This window comes from Citrus sinensis, chromosome 7 (genome assembly GCF_022201045.2).
Source record: "Citrus sinensis cultivar Valencia sweet orange chromosome 7, DVS_A1.0, whole genome shotgun sequence".
NCBI lineage: Eukaryota > Viridiplantae > Streptophyta > Magnoliopsida > Sapindales > Rutaceae > Citrus > Citrus sinensis.
Window position 1 is genome coordinate 21964478 of NC_068562.1, and position 16837 is coordinate 21981314.

The window sequence follows — 16837 nt, forward strand, 5'->3', positions numbered from 1 at the left end:
GTGCAGCAAAAAATGTCAAAAGATTTGAGGGTAGGATAGAAATACAAAAAAAAAAAATTAGGGCTGGCCATGGAGGGTGGAGAACTAGAGAAGTAATGGCTGAGAGAAGAGAAAGAAAGAGTGGAAATGAAGAGGTACAAAAATTAGAGCCGATGTGCCCTAATTTTTGTTATTAAATGAATCTTAGACCAATGAATTGTATTCGATTTGTTTATGACTCGTTTATTAAACAAATCCTAAAAGAATAAATAAATCAATGTCCTTAAACTCAAGCTCAATTTATTTATTTAGCGAATCGAATCGAATTCAATTCATTTAAATTAATTAATTTTTTGGAATCCAAACCCGTTTATTCGCATTGAATCAAATCAAATAAGCAAATCATAACCCAGATTGTCACTCATAATTAAAACCACATTTGCATTAACTTGTAATTTGTTATTACATTAAATTTTGTAAAATTATTTTTGTTATTTATTTTTACTAATTATTATCTTGAAACTAATGGTCAACAAATGCAACTCCAATTCAACATTGTTGTTATAGCCACCGCTGTCCGCTGGATTAACGTGTCCATTAGAGTTGATTTTAGTATTTTTAGAATCATCATCGATTAAGCGTTGCAAAGATCATGTTTCATAAACAATGGTTCCACTCACTGTAGATCTATTTAAAATTTTGACCAAAAATATATGGTGAACAGAAGCTCGGTTACTAGTGAAACATGTACTCTTGCGAAGCTCTATCAATGAGCATTTTAGGTGTACGAAATATAATGTCAAATAACGCTTAATCTTATGCCGGCGACATCTCATGATGGTTGATGGTGACTGTGGCAACCATTGGTAAATATTGTAGTCTTATTTTATAAATTTAATTAATAAATTAATGTATTTAAACCTCATACCATTAATAAACATATGCAATATATAAGGTAATAACTACTTTGCAGCTGCTCTAAAGTAAAGTACAAATCACAATTACACACGCAAAGTAATAAATAATAAAAGAATGATGATACAACCACAAATTCTTGTACAAACTTATCTTATACAAATTGACGTAGCATTAATCATTGATTGAATGAAAATATAAAATAATAAAAATAAATCATGTAAGCCAAGTGATATTTAATTCAACTAATCTTATCATACCATTATGAGTAATGATAGAACTATAAATTTATATAAAAATTTATAGTTCTATCATTACTCATAATAAAAAATACATTATAATTTTAATCATATTATTACGAAGGCGTCCTATACTTTAAAGTGATTTCAACGTAACTGCACCTAATATATTATACAATATATCCAACATTAAATAATATAATACTTGAGTCAGCCTTAAATAAACAGAGGACAGTTCGGTAATTAGAGGGAGAACAAACAGAGACATGAGGTACGATCATTCCAAAAAGCAAGGCGTGTATATTTATTCCAAGGAAAATCCCGCCCATTTTCCTTTTTGTTGTCTCTGAATTGGATTGCTGAGTCAATCAATCCATCCCCCATTGATCTCCCTTCGTCTCTCGTTTCAAATGCCGGTTTTCAATTGCTAGGGCTTCTCTTTCAGATCTACAATTCTGCTTTTTTTTTTAAATTAAGGTCAGATCTCAAGTTTGTCTTTTTTATTTCTCTTTTCAGCTTTATTTCAATTAGCAAATGTTTGTTGCGCCTAGGCTAAGAAAGGAGAGAGAGGTTTAAAAACCTGAAACGTAGATATAATAGAAGAGGTTTTCATATTAGAATTGAGCTAATAAATGTTTATGGAATTGATTGGGATTGCTTAAAAACTGACTTTATATTGTTATTATTATTATTATTTGGTGTACTTCCATTATTAATATATTTGATTTTTGTAGACATAATGAACAAAATTTAATAGGTAGCAATGATTGAATTGAGCACTTCACTCCTAAGATTGCTAACAAGCTCCAATGTCTACGGCTATGGTCCTTTCTTTTTTGGATCTTTTGGGCTACTGGCAATCTTGTATGCATCTTTTAAGTGGCAAAGAAGAACATCTCTAAATTGGATTAAAGATGCTGCTAGAGCAAAGAAGAAATTCTGGAAAAAACTTAATGTCCCTCTTTCTCATCATACGTGGATGGAGGATTTTTCTAACGGCGAACAACCGTCCACATGTTGTGTTTGCTTGACTTCTTTGGTTTTACCTCAAAGTGTAGGAGCTCATTTTCCTGTTCATCGCTGCGCTGTTTGTGGAGTTGCAGCTCATTTTTTTTGTTCTGAGTTCACAGCAAAGGATTGCAAGTGTGTGGCTCAAGCTTGCTTTAGTCATGTTAAACATCACTGGTCAGAGAGATGGGTTAATATGGATGATAATGCGGAGTTGTCTGCCTTCTGTTTCTACTGTGATGAACCATGTGGTGTTCCTTTTATCAATGATTGCCCTACATGGCATTGTTTGTGGTGTCAGCGTCGTATACATGTCAAGTGTCATGCTATAATGTCAAAAGAATCTGGTGATGTTTGTGATTTGGGTCCTCACAGAAGGCTTATCCTTTCTCCACTATGTGTGAAAGAAAATGAAGAGAATATTGGAGGTCGAATGTTAAGTTCTATCAAGGAGGGAATCAGAGCTTCTTCTGTTCGTGGGAAGATAAAAAGAAAGCGTCATCAGGGTAAGGCTGGAAAAAGCCATTCTGTGAATGAAAAGTTGCAAGATACCACATCAACCAATTCTGCCCTAAAATACATGTTCAATGGGTTTGTTGGATTGAAGTCTAATAATGAGAAGAATATTGAATGTTCAAAGGTGGATGGCAGCATACACAGTAATAGCACCCACAATGAGTCTATACAAAAAACTGGTGGAACTGTCATCTGTGGTCAAGTGAAGAAGTACAGTCTGGTTGATGTGCCACAGGATGCCAGGCCGCTTTTGGTGTTCATTAACGCTAAGAGTGGGGGTCAACTTGGGCATTATCTTCGGAGGAGACTAAACATGCTTTTGAATCCTGCCCAGGTGATGATAAGAGTTTATTAGAAGCAATGACAGGTTATATGAATTATAGTTACCCATAAGTTTTAGAACTAATAATTGAAATTCCTAATTTTCCCTAGTATTTTTGTTGTTAAACTACTTTGTTGCTCCTGCCAGTTGTAGTCCATGACACATATTATAGTTAATTAGCTAAATTGAAAAATTGATGAGTGAATAAATTATAGGTCAAGTTTGGATGTATTTCAAGGTTTGCCTGTTATATTCAACTGTCTTTTCACGCTAAAAATTTTGGCTTTCTTTTAGTCCATTATTCTCAACTGTCTATTTAAGCACTAAATATGACTTTAAACGTTTTTAATTCATTTTCATTTTTCCTTCATCTTTTCTGTTACATTAAGGACTGATTTTTTTTTTTTTGGTCTTTTACTTGGGTAAGCTTACGGAAAATCGCTTGACTGCTACTTGATGACACTTTTTCCTATGGAATGCTTTTACCTTCTGTCCCACTCCTCTTTCCAACCCCATAAACAAGTGCACACTGACAAAATAGTTATAGGATCCAAATTTGAAAATTAATAATTAGTCAATTCGAAGAAATGAAAAGATAAGTCATTGATTGCTCTAATGGGAGCTTAAATGGAATACAAATTTTTTGGTTGTTTGATCATGGTGTTAATATACTTCCAGAAAATGGTGATCAGCTCGGATTATTGTCAATTTGCTGACTTTAGCAGTTCTTGTTTTCAGATTAATTATTCTAATTTGGGCCTGTAAATTTTCCATTTTGTCAACTGATTGTCTGCTTCATAATTTATTGAAAGCTTCAGTATTGCTAATGGAGTTGGATTAGCATAGAAATCTTGTGCGTGCTAATTTGTGATTAAGAATCCTACAATTGTCACATTTTTTTCTAGATGCAAATTTGATGACCTTGAGTTTTCTATCTTTCACTATCTTGTCGGTATACAGAAGTATTAACAACGAGTCAAGAAGAGCTGAGCGGCAGCTTTTGCTTTGGTTTTCCTCTGGTCTGTTTTATTTTTTTCAATTTTTTTCTGTTTTTTTTTTTTTCTCTCTTTCCTTATTTGCATGGAAACAAAATTCAGGTTTGTTTGCAACTCCACTGGATGTTGTTGAAACTGAATAGGCCATCTAGATTATCAGACTCTGGGTCAGTTAAAGTCCAATCCGTATTAATATGCCAATCTGCTGGAAAGCCAAAGGATATAAGAATTTTAGTAAGAAAGCTAAGCAAAGGGATAACCTTTCACTAGCTAGGCGTCCCAGAAGGAGGGATCCCACGGAGTTCTTCCCCCCGAACGTCAATCCCACGAGCTACCCATTCTGGTTTGAATTCTATTCTTTTTCTGACCAAATTTAGGCTCTAGTTCAGTTCGTTACTTACTTGACTTGGTTGACTGGCGCAATTTATCCTTCTATGTGCATCCGCTCCTTTCCCTTTCTACAGAGGCTGGCATTGTGCAAGTATCTTCAAACAGCCTAAGTGTGGCTATGTTAAGTTGATAAACTATATGTATAAGACTGCAGATTCTAATTTAGATCTCCCCTTTCTAGGAATGATTCCAGAAAATAGATGTTTGAATTTATTGATTTATTCACCTTACCTGCTCTGCTATTTTTATCCGAATGCTTTACATGCTTTTGAAACTATTGTCATTACTTCTTATGACTGCTTTTGGACTTGTATCATGCTTCAAAACTGTCGTGCTAATTAAAGAAAATTATTCAGTATAATGAAGAAAATCCTCATCTTCTCTTTCCCTTTTCTTAATTGTCAATGACTGCAATCTTGTGTTCAGAGGCCAATGAGAATATTTGGTATTGCTGTATTTTCTTTGACCATAACTTCTTTCATGTGTGTTTGGCTGAATATAGTAATTTACCTCTGCAGGTTTTTGAACTCAGTGCGTCCCAGGGTCCTGAGGTTGGTTTGGAGTTATTTAGTAACTTCCAATATTTTAGAGTTTTGGTTTGTGGTGGAGATGGCACTGTTGCATGGGTCCTTAACGCGATTGAAAAGCGTAATTTCGAATCTCCTCCACCAGTAGCTGTTCTCCCACTTGGCACAGGAAATGATATGTCAAGGGTTTTGCAGTGGGGAAGAGGTTTCTCAATGGTTGATGGACATGGTGGCTTAAGCACAATTTTGAATGACATCGAGCATGCAGCAGTTACAATGCTAGATCGCTGGAAAGTAAATATCAGAGAAGAAAACTCAGAATATGATCAAAGAAAAGAACAATCCAAGTTCATGTTGAACTATTTAGGTATATATTTTTTTGGAAGTTATTGATGCTAGTGATTGTTTCCAGGAACCATTAACCATCACTGTTTTTTATTTCATAGGGATCGGATGCGATGCAAAGGTTGCATATGAATTTCATGTTACTCGGCAGGAGAATCCTCAAAAATTCTCTAGTCGGGTACTTATTTTTCTTTCTGGTCATTCTATTTGTTAAAGCCTTTTGTCCATGCCAGAATAATTATAGTTATTTGCAATATATGTTTGTTTTATGCTGGAATCATTTTCCAACCTATAGTTATTTGATTGCATTTCTATTGTTTCATCTCATTTCTTATAAAAAAATAATTAAATAATTGTCTTATTCCAGAATCCTTTTTCCAGTTTTTAGACAATCATGTTTTTCATCTACTTAATTTTTGTACTTCCACTGACTCACACAATCAAAGCATTTCTTGTTTCATTACTGAGTGGTGGAAGTGGCTAATGGTCATTGAGAGAAAATTCTGGCCTAATTTTACTAGTTTTAGAATTTAATCAAATGCTAACATGTTTTCAGAATTAGATCCATTAAAATCTCACTTCTAGATATAGAAGTGCATATATATGTGTGTGTACAAGGTAGTTTAGGAATCGCATGCTTTCCTGGATTTTCCTTTTACGATTTCGGCATTCTGTTAACTGTAGTTTGTGAACAAATTGCTATATGCTAAAGAAGGTGCTAGGGATATAGTGGATAGAACATGTGCCGAGTTACCATGGCAAGTTTGGCTTGAAGTTGATGGAAAAGGCATCGAGATTCCCAAGGTAGGATAAGTATAATACTTCATTATTCACCACCAATTTTTGTATTTAAATTGCTGGTTATGCTTGGGTTAATTCACCCCATCATTTATTCACAAACCTCAACATGCCCCAACTTTTCTGTATGTCTACAATGCACTCCTACTGTTATTCTCTATTATAAATTTAATTAGTTTAGGAGTAGTAGTCCCTGTATTACTTTGTTAGGGAAAGTATTTTTAACTAACATTTTATTGTTTACAAGATATTTCGGTTTTGTTTCCTATCAGTTATTACAAAAATGAAAAATACCATTGCAAAACCATTTCATTTCGCCTGCAGCTGCACTTGTCCACCATTGACCGTTATTGACCGTCATCATTTAATGTCACCATTGACCCGCATCATTTGAGGTTGCTATTGGCACCTTTGGATTCCTTGTTGGCTACTCTTCTCAACCATGCAAATATTAGTTGATGACCTCAATCAAAGACAGTCAATTGAAGCTAGTGCTCGTCAATGACAGCTTCTGTGAAATGATGTTGTCTAATAACATTTGATTAACAAGTAGAGGATATATATTTCTAGTTTTCTACATCGAGCTTATATCACATCATGGGAAAAAATGTTCTATAAATGGTCATCCTTGGAAAACTATCCTTTTTAATGGCAGAGCAACAGTGTAAACATTTTGATACATTGGTGGCACTATAAGGTGTGTCAAAAATGATGGGGCACCCTGTAATTAACCTGTTAATTTTGATGTTTTAAATGCATTTTTTATTTTGTTTCATCATTAAATGCTTTTTTAAATTTTCTTTCTTTTTTATTTTCTATGCCTCCAGGATTCTGAGGGATTAATTGTCCTGAACATTGGCAGCTACATGGGTGGAGTAGATCTTTGGCAAAACGACTCTGAGCATGATGATGATTTTAGCCCTCAGTCTATGCATGATAAGGTGCTTGAGGTTGTATGCGTCTGTGGAGCATGGCACCTTGGCAAACTTCAGGTTTAAGATTTTCTGCAACTTTTCTTTTCTCTGCCTGTTTTAATGCTTTGATTTTTTGTTGTGATTTTCTTTCTGACTTAACTATTTGAAGAAGTCAATATCCACTGCCAACTTGTTAATAAACACCATAGGATAGAAAAAAAGAAGAGTCAATTAAAGTGGAATATAGGTACTTTCCCTAGATCCTCTTCCTTTAGGCGAAAAAGTTCTTAAGAGATGCAAAAATGAAAATCTTGAGGTTCTACTCTTTTTTGTTCCTTTTTTTTTTTTTTCAAGAAAGCTCCATTACCTATATATTTTTCTTTTGATTCTGTGCAAATTTATTAACTTAAATAGGACAATCCTGAAGATGATTGATCATTGTTCCTTATATTGGAAAAAAATTGGAGGTGGTGGCATTTACATGTTGTGTTTTGTTGAAGCTCCAATTTTTTTTTATTGGTGGTGGATTTATCTCTTAATTATACATCTATATTTAGTCCCCATGGGGCTGTGCCCTTTGTATAAATTAATAAATTATTAATTTATTTATTCCATAGAAGAGCACGTGATTTAGTCAAGTTTGTAGTCTCAAGGCTATAATCAAAGTATTTGACCAGCATTAAAAGATAGTCAATGTGCTTCATATTGTTGGCATGTAAATATTGCATATATTTATATTCTTGGCATAATCTTTTTATTTTAGGCTAGAATTGTTCATGCTTATATTAGTGTAATATATTGTGCACAATTCATAAATAGTAAATCATCCTTTGCACTTAGGTTTTGTTGTATCATGAGATACTACATGCTTCACTCAATCTAGCTTATCATGTTGGCCTATTGCTCATGTACCTGCAATACGGTGGGGGAGTTTTTCTCAAGTCTTAAAGATCATCTCCACCCCCCCCCCCCCCCCCCCCACCACCACCACACAACCCATACTGGCAATTGGGAATTTTAGTTTAATGCTTGATTTTTGTGCAGGTTGGACTTTCACAGGCTAGAAGGCTAGCCCAGGGTAAAGTAATAAGAATACATTCTTCCAGTCCTTTCCCAGTTCAAATAGATGGGGAACCATTTATACAACAGGCTGGATGTCTAGACATAACACATCATGGGCAGGTATTTTACTCATTGTTTTCTATACGATCTGAATTGTTATGACACATTATATATATATTAGTGCTTATCTCAGAATAGTTGTTTGCTGCTGCTTGTACTTTAATGATGAGTGCACGTACACCGAAGAAACTAACATTTTTACGATCGAAAGTTAAAGAAGAAAAAACAGAGGTAAAAGAGAAAAACGACATTATTTACTTAAAAAAGAAAAAAAAAGGAGAAAAAAAACTCGCATTTATACAATGGAAATGGTTTCATCTCCATGCTGCAGCAACACTAGTCAACTCATAGTATGTTGCAACCAAACTTTCAAACTAACTAGTGAAATATTAAGTTTTTGTTTGTTTGGTTTGCTTTGTTCGTTCAGGTGTTCACATTGCGTAGAGCGCCAGAGGAGCCCAGAGGACATGCTACTGCAATTATGACAGAGGTCTTACTAGATGCTGAGTGCAAAGGAATTATCAATGCATCTCAAAGGAAAGTCCTTCTGCAGCAAATTGCCCTCCAGCTTTCATGATTTTAATTCTCGAAACAGTTCTGTTTTTCTCTCATATCCACAAATCTATCACAACTAACATTATTCATTTTTCTTCTTATTCCTGGGTCCTTGCAGGCGCCTTTGCAGTTGTGTCCATAAGTTTTCTGATTCTGTAACTCAATATTCTTATCATTCTTGTGAATTACGAGATAGACTAATAGAGAATGAATTACACGAGAGCCACTAACATAGGACTAAGGGATTTTGTAGAGAGGTATTATGTGATTGTCAGGGATGATTGGTTCAATACTTAGATGGGTGTGATTTGGGTCTAAATTTCCACTGTTAAGCACTTAATTTTCTATATAGCAACCACATTATTACTGATTACTGGAGTCTCTCTGTTTTTTTTTTAATTATAACTTATTTATTGAATGAAATTAGAGAAATTCTTCAAGTTTATTTCATTGAAGGTGTGCTAGAGAGTTTTTCTTTCTTTTCTTTTCTTTTGTAATTCGTTCTAAAATTATAAAATTAACAACTAACTCTACTTGAAACTAAATTTTTTTTTAAATAACATAACATTGATTGCCCTCTCATATGTTTATTTAAATTACTAGATTTTATGTAAAAGGAATGGGGCTCCCCTAAGTTAGTAGTTTCATGAAACCACATACCAAACCACTAAAGGGTAGCTAACTGTCATTTATTTCAACCAAATAAAAGAATGAGTGAGAAAGTGTTAATCGACTCAACCAGAAGAGTATTACTTCATCTTAATTGTTCTAGTTTTAGGACCCAACTTTAGTCCACGACGGCGCTTAAACATGTGCCACCAATGCAACTTCTTTACCACAATCCCTCCCTTTGGCAGCTTTGATTTCTTGGAATGTCTAGCTTGCCTTCTCAGTAACCCTTGCACAAGTGTACGAAAATAATTAGCTTGCTGCTGCTGCTGTGTACACCTAGTCGCCGCGAAGTATTGTTTTCCACAAATCTCATTTTTGTGTCTCTTATTTTTATGATGTAACATATTCTTCTGTATGTGCTTCCACATAGTATGACTGTGGCGTACCTTTGAGAAGTCACGGTCATGATCATAGTGATGGTGATGGTGATGATGATGATGATGATGAAAGATGAGAGCCAGCTTGTTCTTGAATCTCCTCAGCCTTCCTATTGCTGGTTTATCTTCTTTAGGATTTAATCTGCTACGGCTAGTCACAAAAGAAGAAGAAGGAGAAGAAGGAGAAGAGTTGCCGCTTCTCTTAGTGTCAGTTTCCGAGTTACTCCCATAGTCTCCATTCTGTCCATATGCAAAACTTGCTCCTGACAATGACTTTGCCTCAGTACTGTCAGTGTCCGTGGTGTTCGTATGCTGAGTTGTCCAGCTTGCTGAAGCTGAACTACCATTTCTTTCATCCGACTCTGATTCTGATTCTGATTCTGGCTCCAGCAAAGTAGGCCTCACAATTACTTGGCGGCGTGGTGGTGGCAGCCTTTTCTTCGCGGATGGTACAGGCCTGAGCCTACTAAGCCTGACTGTCTCTTTTTGAGCCATTTTCATGGAAAGTTGATCGACTAGCTGCTGCTCTTTATTATTCTTCTTCTTGTTGTTGTTGTTGTTGTTATTATTATTATTATGGCAAGGTGAGCATTCACTAGCTGTCGCAACCCCAACCCCCTTCCCACGTCTCGAATTAGCACGATCCACATCCGAAGCACCGCACGCAATCCTTCTGATTGCCATTGCATTACCCACACGCGAACCAGGTGCAGCTGCAATGTGATTGACATCCCTACTTTGAACATGATTGATTCTTTTCCCCCGCCCGCTACTTTTTACTGACTCTCTCATTTTTTCATTTTCTTTCACGCATCCATTAAAACGATCGCGTCGCTGTTGCCCATCATGTGCACCACTTTTGCTTGGTGCAGTCCCTGAGCCCTGCTGCTTCGTGCCCCTTCGCAAATCATCTCTTGAAGTGAACTTGTTATGGCAATTGGTGGCGTCTTTTTTCATGTTTGGGGCAATGTTGAATTGTTGTTGTGCCATAGACACACTTGATTGTGCTGCTGTAATGATCTGTGAGTTGAAGAACAAGATGATGCACTGAAATGAAATGCTTAAAAATTGGAAAATTAATCACTAATGATACTTCATCAATTAAAAAAAAAACTTTAATTGACATTACCTTCGTATGAGTTTCTAAAGCCTTCTCCGTAGCGCCATCGAGTAAATTCTTTAATACAATCTTCGCTCTCTCATCCAACTGCAAGTTTTACCAGCAAATTACTGATATAAAAATTTCACAAATTAAATATATATATATATAAGAATCAAACTTTGCTTGAAATTTTCTTACTTCTTGTGTGCCATCCTCGCTGCTATTTTGAAGGAGGCCATATAATTTTCTTAAGGCCTCGAGATCGGCATGTACATCTACAAGTTCCGTAGCCATTCGTTGGGACAGCCTGCAAGTATCAATTCAAATTTAGAATGGAAATTTAAGCTTAAAGTCCAATATCATCTTCCACTATTATCATGAACAAAATCTCTACATATTAAAAATGAAAATTAATATACGTGTGTGTGTGCGTGCGCCAATGATTTTGTAAATAGAGATCAGATTATGGAATAAATACAGAGATGAAATTCTTTTGCTGATAAACATCACTAGGTTTGTTAATTACAATAAAATTTGCATTATGGAATGAACCTGTCTCTTCCAATATGAATGAATAACATATAAATTTTGCTTTTATTTTTGGTTTTTTCCCCTCCTACTTGTCTAGTTTTTGGATTTCTTCACAAACGAACCAAAGTCTCACAGAGATCTGTACGAGTAATTGGTTTTGAGGAGTTTCGGAATACACTGTAAATGAATAAAATCAATTCTTTTTTATCTTTTATTTTTTTTAAAAAAAACACTGTTTCATAATCTATAATAACCGTTTATAACGATTTCCTATAACTACTTGTGCTTAAAAGTAAATAACAAGTAATAAAATTTTAAAAATAAAAAATTCACGACAATCAACAAATTTAGATATGCACGAGCAGGAGCGAATGGGAAACTTTCAAAGGCCATCCGGATTTTGGAGAATTTTCAATTTTACTTGACGGGTTTCACATTTTCACTTTCGAAGAAGAGAGAAAATATTAAATGTAAAGAAAGATGAGAGAAATAAAGATGAAAAAGGAAGAGAGAGAGAGAGGGTAGGGATGGCAAACAACATGTTTGGGCCAGGCTTTTTCAAGTCCAAGTTCAGGCTCATTGTCAGTTAAGCGTACGGGCTTGGGTCGGGCTCAGGCCGGATTTGGACTTTATTTATTTATTTTAAATTTTTTAAATTATTGTAAATTTGAAATAAATTAATAATCAACAAGCTATTACAATAATAGATAAATTAAAGAAAATGAATATTTTAAATTAAAATAATAAATAAAGCAAATAAAATCTCATAACTTTAATTTCTTTAATACTGGATTTTCTAATTCAAACGCTCTCTTAATTAATTGATACAAAAGAGAGAATTTAGTATCATAATTTTAACTTTTTTGAATCATAATTGATTTATAAGTTAAGAATTTAAGTTTTTTTTTAAATTACTTTTCAATTTTAATTATATTATTCTAATTTATAAAATTATTTTTTTAAAAAAAGTAGTGGACCTGAACTTTGTCCAAGTGTTTTTTTCTTGGGCCCTTGTTCAGGCCCTCATGTGTGAGGGCCAGGCCTAAGCCCGCAGGCCGGGCTTTTTTGCCACCCCTAAGAGCGTGGATACAGAGAAGACAAATTCTCTCATCTCTCTACATCAAGCACAAGTCATTAATGATTTTGTAAGTTACATAATTGACTTTTTTAATACATAATTGACTTTTTTAATACTTAGAAGAGGACGGCTACGGTGCAAGGACTCAAAGTTCTTGTATCATAGATTGAGCCCTCATTGGCAGCAACTGGTTTTCGAAACCGGTTGTTGCCATTAATTTGTATTTTTAATTAAAATAATTAAAATAAAAATTTTATAAGACAAATAATTTTTTTTAAATATTAATAAGAAGAAAAAAGACAAGTAAAAATGAAAAAATATTTTTTATTTATAAATATTATGAAAATAAAATAAAATGAGTGTTCACAAAAAGACAAAAGTTTAATTCATGTTCTATAAAATGTGTCTCATATTTAACATTTAAAGTTTCATATATTTTGTTATATTTTTCATGTAGCATATTCTAAATGCCCTCAAAAAAAAATTTTCCCCGTTTCATGTTTAGATTTAAGTTTCATTTTGTCAGTTTAGAGTTTCATGTTAAATGTTAAATGTTTTATGTTTAATGTTACAAAAGTACTCATATTTTATATTCATTATTGCATATTTTAAGTAAAGTATTTCATGTTTATTATTCTATCTTCATGTAAGCCCGCGGGCCGGGCTTTTTTGCCACCCCTAAGAGAGTGGATACAGAGAAGACAAATTCTCTCATCTCTCTACATCAATCACAAGTCATTAATGATTTTGTAAGTTACATAATTGACTTTTTTAATACATAATTGACTTTTTTAATACTTAGAAGAGGATGGCTACAGTGCAAGGACTCAAAGTTCTTGTATTATAGATTGAGCCCTCACTGGCAGCAACTGGTTTTCGCAACCGGTTGTTGCCATTAATTTGTATTTTTAATTAAAATAATTAAAATAAAAATTTTATAAGACAAATAATTTTTTTAAATATTAATAAGAAGAAAAAAGACAAGTAAAAATGAAAAAATATTTTTTATTTATAAATATTATGAAAATAAAATAAAATGAGTGTTCACAAAAAGACAAAAGTTTAATTCATGTTCTATAAAATGTGCCTCATATTTAACATTTAAAGTTTCATATATTTTGTTATATATTTCATGTAGCATATTCTAAATGCCCTCAAAAAAAAATTTTCCCCGTTTCATGTTTAGATTTAAGTTTCATTTTGTCAGTTTAGAGTTTCATGTTAAATGTTAAATGTTAAATGTTTTATGTTTAATGTTACAAAAGTACTCATATTTTATATTCATTATTGTATATTTTAAGTAAAGTATTTCATGTTTATTATTCTATTTTCATGTAATTATTATCCAAATACTTCGAAATTTTTATTTTTTCCCCTCGTTTCATGTTTACGCTTAAGTTTCATATTAAAAGTTCTGAGTTTTATGTTTAATGTTACAAAAGTACTCATATTTTATATTTATTGTTGCATATTTTAGGTAAACTATTTCATGCTTATTGTTCTATATTTTATATCATTATTATCCAAATACTCATAAATATTTCCCCCCATTTCATGTTTGGGTTTAAGTTTCATATCACAATTTCAGAGTTTAATATTTAATATTTTATGTCTAGTGTTACAAAGTACTCACATTTGATTGTTACATATTTTAAGTAAGCATTTCATGTTTATTGTTTTATGTTTCATGTAATTATTATTTATTGACCCCCAAATTTTTCCTTTTTTCCCCTGCTTCATTTTTCTGTTCAAGTTTCATATTACAAGTTCAAAGTTTTATGTTTAATGTTTTATATTTAATATTACAAAGTACTCATATTTTATGTTAATTGTTGCATATTTTAAGTAAAGTATTTCATATTTATTGTTCTATATTTCATGTAATTATTATCTAAATACTCTTAAATTTTTTCACCAACTTGAATAGTACATTTATTACTGTATTTATAACTCACTTTCTCTTTTTCAATTAATGTCATTGTCCCTTCATAAATTAAGGTATTTATTTTTTCATTTTTCATTTTAATTATTATTAAAATCATTATTTCAATGAATGCCCCCTTCCCACCATAACTCACTCACCTTGGACCAAGTTTCTGTTTTGCCTCCATTGTTGATGCAAGTGCAACTAAACGTTGGTGAAAGATTCTAGTGTTGTTCCTGATGTAAGTGTTTTACAGTAAAATACTTGCTTTTTTCTTTACACTTAAGTTCTGTTTTTATTTTTTTGTCATGTAAATTAGATTTTCATTTTTCTATACACTAGTAGGACACTATGCTATAAATAGAACAAGTAGAGCAGTTGTGCATCAATGACAAAGTATGTAATAAATTGAAATAGCTTAAATGTAAGAAACAAGTAAAAAAAATATTACATTTTTTCCAATTAAACATACTTTTAAGAAAAACATGCAGCCACTAAAAAAGCTCACTTTATTTTCTTTAAACTTTTGCACACCTTCCCATAAAAAATAAAGCACAAACTAACACAATTTTTTTCTCCAATAGAATTTATATCTTTCAGTATACGAAGATACAATGGATTAATGTTTGTTGCACTTACGGGACATAATATGGTTCGCAACACAAAAAGACTAAAAAATATCTTAAATTCATCATCAGAACTTGTACTACTCATAAGCCTTTTTTTCACCTCTAGGTCCATTGTTATACATAACACACAAATCAGTTATATCAATAGCTTGGTCATTTAAATCCACACGTGTGCCTCCATTTCTAACCCCCATTGTGGTTGTAAAAGTTGTAGGACTTAAATTGTATTATTTCCCATGCAGGATTATGTTTTTCCTAGCTATATCACATTATTCAATTAATGCTGCACATAACTCTTGTCTTAGACGCCCTCATTTTAGATCGAGTGGACTTTCAAAGCCAATTTATTTTACTGTTGCTTGTTAATCAATTGAGAAAGATGAAACTACCACTGAGAAAGAAGCTATAAGACAACGAGCATCAGACTTGTCCTCATCAAATTCCTCAATATTTTTACTCACACCACTATTTTAACCAATCATTGAAGTAGAGATCTCATTCATATTACTAAGCATCCATTGATGTCTCTCCTTAGGAGTTAGTTTCTTGTGATGATAATATATATATGTTCAGTGGCATATTTTTTTAAGTAAGAGAAAATGAAATATCTAGAAGGTCATAATTAGATTACATATAGTTTTATCCACCTTTTCAACCCTTAATAACCTTAGTCGTTTAGTTTCTGCCTTACTGTAATTAATATTGAAAGTTACATTAATAAAAAAAATTAAACCTTTAAATATAATGGGTATATAAATACATATAATTTATATTTTCAAATAGTATATCCATGATTTTTTATCCATTCCTTGCTTTTTCTGTCATATTGATTTTTCTTTCGATTTTTTTGTCTTGCCATCAATAGATTCCATGTCTTTCTGTAAAAGTTACAAGAAAGCAGTTAATAAAGAACACAATTACTGTCCATCACATTTGTGTTTAGTGCGACAGGTGTCTATCGCACCAGAGCATAGCCCATAGGTGCAATAGATATCAATCGATAAGCATCTAAACAAAGGCACGCATGATGTCTATCGCACCACATGAATTTATACACCAACCCACACAAAACTACCACACTCAAACGACCAAATCTAATTTCTATTCATTATAAAATTATTATTAAAAAAAAAACACAGGTGCAACATTTTTTCAAACAAAAAGAAGGCAACCTAGAACCTTAAAAGAAGAAACCAAATAATTTTTTGTGGCATTTCATCAACATTGTGTGTGCATTATATTTCTACACTATATCATTAACAAATCATTTTCTCCATACACAAATCTAATAACTTTGATAATTATAAGATTAAGTTTAAAGCTGAGTAACCTTAATGAGAAGAGCGAAAGTGAGAGTCGGGAGTAAGAGCAAGAGTGAGAGCGAGGTAGAGCGTGAGTGTGAGTTTGGACCAAGAGCAAGAGCAACAGTAAGAGTAGAAGCATGAACGGGAGTGTGAGCAAGAGCAGGAGAGTGAGAAAGAGCAAGAGCAAGGCAAGGTGTGGGCGATCGAGAGGGAGAGAGGAGGCTTTTGTTTTATGACCCAAAGGGAGAGAGAAGACGATTTTGTGGTTATGATCCAGAGCGAGGGACAATTTTTTTTTTTTTTACTTTTATCCATTTTTTTTATTTTGTTAAATTTAAAACCCCAACCGTTGGATTCCAATAAGCTAAATCTAACGGCTTAAGGGCACCTTCTGCACCATAGAGGGGTTTTTAATCCCTGCATTGTAGCCACAGTCTACTTAGAAAGTGTAACATCATTCACTTCTAATTGATAAAACGGAACATAACTAAATAGTGTTAATATATAATTTAAGAAATTTTGACTAAGGACAAGAACTTGCCCTCAACAATAAAGTAGAAAAAAATAAGTCTTTAATTTTAAAAAAAAAAGGAAC

General features: G+C 33.1%; 2 protein-coding genes across 3 annotated transcripts; one reads left to right on the plus strand and one right to left on the minus strand.

Annotated features, from left to right (window-relative positions):
• Positions 1-1369: 1369 nt before the first annotated feature.
• On the plus strand, positions 1370-8998 carry LOC102620385 (diacylglycerol kinase 2). Of its 2 annotated transcripts, none has more exons than XM_006464885.4 (8): positions 1370-1610; positions 1868-2991; positions 4883-5258; positions 5338-5414; positions 5921-6040; positions 6862-7026; positions 7993-8130; positions 8498-8998. In XM_006464885.4, the coding sequence occupies exons 2-8, from the start codon at positions 1897-1899 to the stop codon at positions 8645-8647; spliced, it is 2121 nt and encodes a 706-aa protein (XP_006464948.1). In that variant the 5' UTR covers positions 1370-1610; positions 1868-1896; the 3' UTR covers positions 8648-8998. The 2 variants fall into 2 exon arrangements, with proteins under 2 accessions (XP_006464948.1, XP_052300077.1); XM_052444117.1 differs by having other exon boundaries at positions 1891-2991.
• Positions 8999-9347: 349 nt separating this feature from the next.
• LOC102620104 (protein KOKOPELLI) lies at positions 9348-16825 on the minus strand. Its single transcript, XM_025097812.2, has 4 exons — positions 16269-16825; positions 10975-11083; positions 10804-10881; positions 9348-10694 (listed from the first exon to the last, which is right to left on the minus strand). The coding sequence occupies exons 1-4, from the start codon at positions 16379-16381 to the stop codon at positions 9375-9377; spliced, it is 1620 nt and encodes a 539-aa protein (XP_024953580.2). The 5' UTR covers positions 16382-16825; the 3' UTR covers positions 9348-9374.
• Between the last annotated feature and the right edge of the window lie 12 nt (positions 16826-16837).

What these genes read in the sequence shown, in the direction of transcription:
- LOC102620385 (XM_006464885.4), top strand. Translation starts at nt 1,897, where the DNA reads ATGATTGAATTGAGCACTTCACTCCTAAGATTGCTAACAAGCTCCAAT. An exon ending in TGCTTTTGAATCCTGCCCAG is followed by an intron (nt 2,992 to 4,882) that starts GTGATGATAAGA and finishes TTACCTCTGCAG; the next exon opens with GTTTTTGAACTCAGTGCGTC. An exon ending in ACATAACACATCATGGGCAG is followed by an intron (nt 8,131 to 8,497) that starts GTATTTTACTCA and finishes TTGTTCGTTCAG; the next exon opens with GTGTTCACATTGCGTAGAGC.
- LOC102620104 (XM_025097812.2), bottom strand. Translation starts at nt 16,381, where the DNA reads ATGCTTCTACTCTTACTGTTGCTCTTGCTCTTGGTCCAAACTCACACT. An exon ending in CTTTCGCTCTTCTCATTAAG is followed by an intron (nt 11,084 to 16,268) that starts GTTACTCAGCTT and finishes TGATACTTGCAG; the next exon opens with GCTGTCCCAACGAATGGCTA. An exon ending in CTTTAGAAACTCATACGAAG is followed by an intron (nt 10,695 to 10,803) that starts GTAATGTCAATT and finishes TTCAACTCACAG; the next exon opens with ATCATTACAGCAGCACAATC.